This window comes from Henckelia pumila, chromosome 1 (assembly GCF_033568475.1).
Source record: "Henckelia pumila isolate YLH828 chromosome 1, ASM3356847v2, whole genome shotgun sequence".
Classification (NCBI taxonomy): domain Eukaryota; kingdom Viridiplantae; phylum Streptophyta; class Magnoliopsida; order Lamiales; family Gesneriaceae; genus Henckelia; species Henckelia pumila.
This window is the reverse complement of record NC_133120.1, coordinates 135,874,265-135,881,383: the sequence shown is the minus strand read 5'-3', so window position 1 is coordinate 135,881,383 and position 7,119 is coordinate 135,874,265. Positions and strand designations below refer to the sequence as shown.

At 37.6% G+C, this 7,119-nt stretch overlaps 1 protein-coding gene across 1 annotated transcript in view; it reads right to left on the bottom strand.

The window, feature by feature from the left end:
* Positions 1-4,649: 4,649 nt before the first annotated feature.
* Positions 4,650-7,119, bottom strand: part of LOC140874058 (uncharacterized) — a 40,092-nt gene continuing 37,622 nt past the window's right edge. The window contains exon 9 of the mRNA XM_073277334.1: positions 4,650-4,756. Coding sequence (XP_073133435.1) covers positions 4,650-4,756 — 107 coding nt within the window. The remainder of the gene's footprint in view (positions 4,757-7,119) is intronic.

Here is a 7,119-nt window from a genome sequence, read left to right as displayed (position 1 = left end):
GAAGGGACCGTACTGTACGCTAACCAAAATCTATTGGTTCTTGCAGGCACTATCAGTGATACCTAGGGAATCATGGGGCGATGTTGCTAGGTGCTCTTACCATGATTCGATGGGCAAGTCGGAAATTGTTGTTCCGAGTCACAAGAAGTTGTGAGCCTACGACTAGCTGTATCCCTGAACCATTGAGGGTCACACAGAGTAATGGATTTTTAATCCCCGTTGAGATAGTTAAATTTAAAGAGTTAAATTTAATGAACAAAGAAGTTGGACTTCTTATTTAAGAGTAGAGGAGTAAGATTTCCTAAAATGACATAGGGATGGGCATTTTTGGAAATCACTGAATTCGGATTCAGAAAAATTTATCTTGACTTTAAAAGGTGCAGAAATGGTTTCTGTGCACATTGGTGAAATCGGTTTATCAATCGGAGTCATGATGAATTTTATATTAATTTCTGAACATGCGGGCTTTGCTTGTCGGGCTTGAACTTATGACTAATGGGCCCTAAGCTGTTAGAGGCCTACATTATAAATAAGTTATTGCAGCACAGAAATTACAAACAACAGGTCACAATTTTCGAAAACCTAGTTATTTTCTCTCTAAAGTGGCCGCCCCCCTTCCCTCTCTACTCGGGAAAATCCAGCCTGTGAATTTTGAATTACAGTCTGGTTTAACGGATCAAATTCGTTAATTCTCTTCGTAGAAACTTCCGATATATTTTCTAGTGCAATCTATCAGAGGGATTAAATATCCGTTCGTGGACCTGATTGAAGAACAGTTCGTCCATCAGTTCTAGGGATATACAACAAGAGCAGAGCAATCTGTTGGTGTCCATAATCTCGATTCGAGATTGGAGGTAAAAGTTTATAATTGTTATTTAATTTTTACACACACAATTTAATCGTTAAGTTTTGATACCCATTATGGAATCGTTCCATATAAAATTTTTAAACTTCCGCTGCACCGGGTATCAATTCTGATTGATCTGATCGCCGCGTTTTACAACAATGTTTGCTCAATGATTGGTCAAAAGCCGCTACTCGAACACAACATATTCAAAGTGATGAAGAAGACCAAGATGATACCGAAGGAACATCCGGAACTACGACGGGAGGAAATACGAGTGAAATAGAATAAAATGTAATAGATTTGTAATATTAAGTCATAAGATATTAAGATGTTGAAATTCTAATATATTGTTTATTTAATAAATGTAATAGATTTTTATTATGGAGATATGAAATATTTGATTGAGGTTATTTAAAAAATATTTTTTATTAAAAATTTGTTTAAAAATTTTTAAAAAATAAAATTTAGAAGGTTCAGCGCCCCAGCACAGCATTGCGCTGCCCCTTCGAATTAAATTCGAAGGTGTAGCGCCCCAGCGCTGAAAATGAAGCGCTGGGGCGCGGCCCCTTCGAATTGAATTCGAAGGTATAGCGCCCCAGCTCTTAAAATGAAGCGCTGGGGCGCTGCCCCTTTGAATTAAATTCGAAGGTGTAGCACCCCAGCGCTAAAAATGAAGCGCTGGGGCGCTGTCCCTTCGAATTAAACTTCGAATTTAATTCGAAGGGGCAGCGCTGGGGCGCTGAAATTTTTTTTTTTTTTAAATGGGATGGTTTAGCCCGGACCCTGAACCGGCGGTTAACCGGACCCGGACCGAAACCACCGATTCACCGACCCCGACCGGAACTGGCCATTGGCGGGCCGGTTAAGGGTTGGCTAAATGCCAACCCAGACCCGGACCGTGGCCAGTCTACACATCACACGCCAAACACACACACACACACACTTCACGACACAAACTTTTCCCTGTTCTCCAAAGCCATTGAATCGGCTTCCTCTTCTCCTTCTCACGGCCGCATCTCTCTATTTTTCTTTCTTCTCCGGCGAGGCATCGTCTTGGCTTGTTGGTCGAGATTCTCTCTTCCTTTGAAAGCTCGGTGTTCAGCCCGTAACAGCTTCCTTGGATCGGCCAGCTCAAGCGAGCTGTTGTTCTTCGATTTTCTTCTAGCTAAGGCAAGATTATGGTTTTTTGTTCTCACCTAGTAAATCATTATATTGTGTGTTGTATTTTCTGAAGCATTCGAAATCCCTAAAGTATATTTATGCCCTGTTCGAGAACTCCATTTCTGCCCTGCCCGACTTTCTTAGCTCAAAGTTCCTGTTGCATTCTTGCTTGAGAAATCATGATATTATGTTGGTTGTTGAGTTTTCTTCGAAATGTAAATGAACTTGGAATGTTAATGCATTGAAGCCATGTTACCACCGAAATCTCCAGATTTTTTTTATGCTATGTGTTCTTTTTTTTTTCGGAAATTCAGAAATGTGCATAGCAGGTGTTCGAGCATTGTCCAGATTTCTTTATGCCTTGTGTTCGAATTGTTTCATATGGGTTGTCATAAGCATAAGTTTGAAATTTCTGATTTTCTTCATGCTTGTTGTTTCGAGCTTGTTCCAGAATTTTCATAGCTTGTGTTCCTCATGCTTTGTGGTTTGAAAATCTCAAGATTCGTTTCCCTTAGCATGGTTTGATTGATTTTCCAGAATTTCGTTGGCTTTTGGTTCGATATAAATTTCCAGATTTTTATCCATGTTTTGGTTCGATCATTTGATGTTTGTTGTGTTGATTTGGATGGTGATTTAGAGCTACCATGGATGATATGTAGTTCTCATGGTAGCAAGTAGGATGACTTGAAGATAGCTTGTGGGATGGAGTTGAGGTGTATTCGAATTTTGAGGACATGGGTTCGGTTTGGTTGAGTGTAGGGGCTGCCATTTTGGAGCCGAGTTCAAGCAAGTCAAAGGCGGGTTTTGTTTGTTGGAAATGTGTCTAAGTATTGGTCTTGGATCTAGTTTATTGGTTTGGAACTTGGGAGTTAAATGGTTAAGTTTTGGGAAAGGTAATGAGCTAGGACTTGTGCAGATTTTTTTTTCTAAGTATGGGCTGTCCGGAATCTAATGACTAAAGCAGGGTTAAAAGTAGAATTTGATTATGGGCTTGGGTCAGAAATTTTGTTTGAGATGTTAGGATTATGTCGGCGAAAGCGGGAATCAATTCGGATAAGTTTTGTTCGAGTTCTATATTTTTAATTGATTAGGTGCAGAATTTTTGAAGCCAAAGGGCTTGCTGCCCGGAATTTTATTTTTCATAAATTGATCGCTTAGGAAATAAAATCCGAGGATGATTTCTTGGCTTAGTTCTAAGTGTCATGGAGTCTTGGTTTTAAGTGGAATCCTTTTTTATTAAGAATCGAGCAAGTTACATATTTTACGTGCAAACCGCTCAAATTTGTCTTAAGCGCAAATTATTTATGGGTTAAATTTCCATCCTTTGGGTGGCTTCCTAAATCACCATCCCGGTCATTCTTGTGTGAGTCATATGTATTATTATCGATCAACATTTACATGTGCATCATATTTACATATGCATGCTAAGTCTCATATTTATGAATGAAATAAAGTATTTTATGAACGAAGTGAGATGATTGTGACTACAGTAAAATTCATGTGTTTGGACGGGCTGGGAGACGTCTTAGCTTCCCTTACCAAAATTCATGTGTATGGATGGGGTAGGAGAAATCTTGGCTTCCCATACCAACCATAGGGCAAGACGGGTTGGGTGTTATCCTGACTTCCTTGCGGCATAGTGCACTGCAGCCATGATCATGATCGAAACCCACAGAGTCACAATCCAAGGATCTAAGTTCACAGTTTCAGTTCAAGTCATTTATATACATGTTCAGTACATTATATTCAGTTTTATTTTTCATGTTTGACTTAGCCATGCATATGTTACATTCATATTCACGCCAAATATTCATAAATCATCTATTTAAGTTTTAAGGGCACAAAGTATTTTATTATCAAGCTATTTTTAATCTGCGTGTGCTTGTATTTACGTAGTACTCGTTATCCCCCCCCCCCCCCACATATTCTTGTTGAGTCCTTTAGACTCACTACACTTATTTTTTTCAGGTGGAGAGTATTTCATTTAGATCGAGGGGCAAGACTATCGAATGGACTGCGATGCAGGCATGGCACATCCCTCCGACCTATGCTCGTCTTCTGCATAGTTACTCGAATTAATATGTTTTGAAGCACTCATTTTTCTTATGTGACAAATGTATATGTAATGTTTTGTTAGAATTGTTTTGGCCATGTAAACCTGTGATTCGAAATTTTGGATATTTGATATGTCGAATCTCTTTATTGGGTTCTCATTCTTTTCTTCGCCTAGTTACTAGTGTCGTCGGAGTATGTTTCTTTTATCTTATTTTGTTTGCTGTCTGGGACAGGCGGGTTTTCATATTAACAAATAGGTCATGCCAAAATTTTTAATTTTTTTTAAATCCGCATTTTCTTTATTAATTAATTTAAAATAGATATCAGGGTCGTTTCAGTATTCTTCCCAAGAGGAAAAAGGGGTGACGTAGGAGATTGAGGTCCAAACATCCATTAACAACTCTGTGCACATTTACATTACTGCATCACATCATATTTTCACTATTGTCACCTAGTTCGGTGAGAGTCGTTTATCGCACTATTTTACTAAATCCTATTTATCTAGAAAGCTGTCAAAAATCGGTTAAGTGAACTAACATTTGCTTAATCTTATCGCATTAAAGCATAAAATTCTTAGAGTGTGTATTCACCTCCCTCTACACACACTACCGATCCCCAACAGAAGGTTACCAACATCAATTAATACAAAACCTCTATTACATATGAGGAGAAAATCCAAAGTGGTGCAAAAACCTATAACCGACGAAGAAAAATTGATCAATCTTATCAAAACTGTCTTAGAAAAGAAAAACTTTTGACAACTACTGTAACGCCCGGGATTATTTAATTTTAATACGAGAATATTAAATTTGGAAATATTTAGAATTTTGAATTAAATTATAATATTCTTTAATGAATAAGGATTGAAATTGAATTAAATTGATTTTTTGGGGACTGAATTGAAAATAATGAAAGGACAGGGACTAAAGTGCAAATATGCTAATATTTATCACATTTCTTACTTGAATTGAGCACTTACACGTGTGAAACCCATCAGATGAGAAGGGAGAAGACCATCACTTGCATCTCACGCCATTTTCACTTTTCCAACCTCGCTAAAGCTTCGATATTTTACGATCCGGCCGTCAAAAATCTGATTTGCGTATATTTCTGCGATCACCGCTCCGAGAGATTAGTTATGGTATAGATTTTATTGATTTTTCTCCTACTTGAATTTGATGTTGAAGATGGAGTTTTATTAGTTTTGATTATATATGTGCTTGAGCTAGTACCGGTTACGTATTCGCAGATGGATCGAAAAAAGACTGTTATTCTGATTTCTTGTGATTTATTGAAGCTATTTGAAAAATCCTCAAGTTTTGAATATTGTTTAGTCGTGTAGATATATGCTGAATTGTAGAGGGATTTGGTTGGTTATGAATGTGGTATTGATATCGATATTGTTTTGGTTGCCGATTTTTAGCCGTTACGCCGTCGGTTTCAAAATTTGTACATGTTTGAACTTGTTGATTGAGCTGTATAGTGTATATGCTTACTTCCAAACACTTCATTTAGATTGGTGGTTGAAGTTTTTTGAATTCGAGATCTCCGATTCGAACCGAGAAAGAATTAGAAGGTTTGAAACTTATTTGCATTGATCGAGTAGCCATGACTTGAGCAGAATTTTGATGTGTAGTATTGCTATTATATTTCAGATTTGAAGTACTTTCAGACTCTACAAAGAAAGGTATAAATCGATACAACCATGACAGGATAGAATATTCGAGATAGATATAATTCTCGAATTCCCTAAACCACATACTTGTATTCTTAGTTGATTTTGCTTGTTTGTATGTATAATGTGATGAGTTATATGTTTTGGTTTTGGTTTGTTGTATATGGATTATAGATTAATGCATTAGTGTTGTATGCATTCATCTTGAGCCAAAAACCAAGACGCATAGAGGGCCTGTCGGCCTAGATTGCAATTGGCATTTGGTAAGTTATAGTAAGTGGCAAGAGATATAGATTTAATCCTAGAGCTAGATGACTTACTATGATTGTACCAAAGTCAGGGGATTTAAGATATTTGACGCCACCTCGAGAGAGAGAGTCGGTGGTTAGTTAAAGATTTTATTCCCCGGGATCCCATGAACCAAGAATTATTTGTATTAGATTTGATATCCTTTCCTTTGGAACATGCATTGTATTTTTGTTTAAGCCTTATAGCATGTTCATATCGTTTGTACTGAGAATTATATTTCTCACCGAAATATCCGGCTATTTCTTTGTTTTGTATCTGGGCATGGCAATAGGTGGGGCAGGAGCTGGACAGAGATGTCGTGAATAGCTCGAGATAGAAAGATTAGCACGTGGTGACTTCGGGTTATGATTAGAGTTGTTGTCAAACTTTGTATTTCTTGTAGTTGGAACCTCTTTGTACATAGAATAAACCTTGTAGAACACTTGGTTATGTTTGTATCTAGCATGTTTATATGGTTTGGCACCAACTTTGGAAATATTGAGGTAGAAATACATGTTTAGTTTGTGTTTTTGATGTTATCATCTTCTCTTGTACATATATTGTTTTGTTGGAAGAAGTTATGCATCAAAAATCTTCATTTGACAGCAAAAGATCAGAAATTCAGTAGCCGGGCAGAACTTAGCTCGCTTGAGCACAACCTGGGATCGCTCGAGCGAGCCAAGGGGGTCCTAGAACCGAGTGGTGCTCGCTCGAGTGAACCCTAGGCTTTCTTGAGCGAGCCACCTAGAAAAAAAAATTTGATCGTTTTGCGACGTGTTATTAATCACCCTATAAGATGAGATTAGCACCCGAGGTCCCCACAATAGGTGGTATCAGAGCATAATCTTCTGGATTAAGATAGAGGTTGATGAGCGGGGGTAGATTGAGTTTGTCTGATTGATTTATATTGAATGAGATTGTCTGTTATCTATTATTATGTGCTTTACATGTGAGCATGCTTTATTTTGCAAGAATTATTTGATTGCATGATTATGTGATTTCAATATAAATGCATGCTTTGCATGAGATATGATTCCAGATTATCCTCGATCAGAACCTGAATTCTCATGAGAAGGCTAATCAGATAAGGATG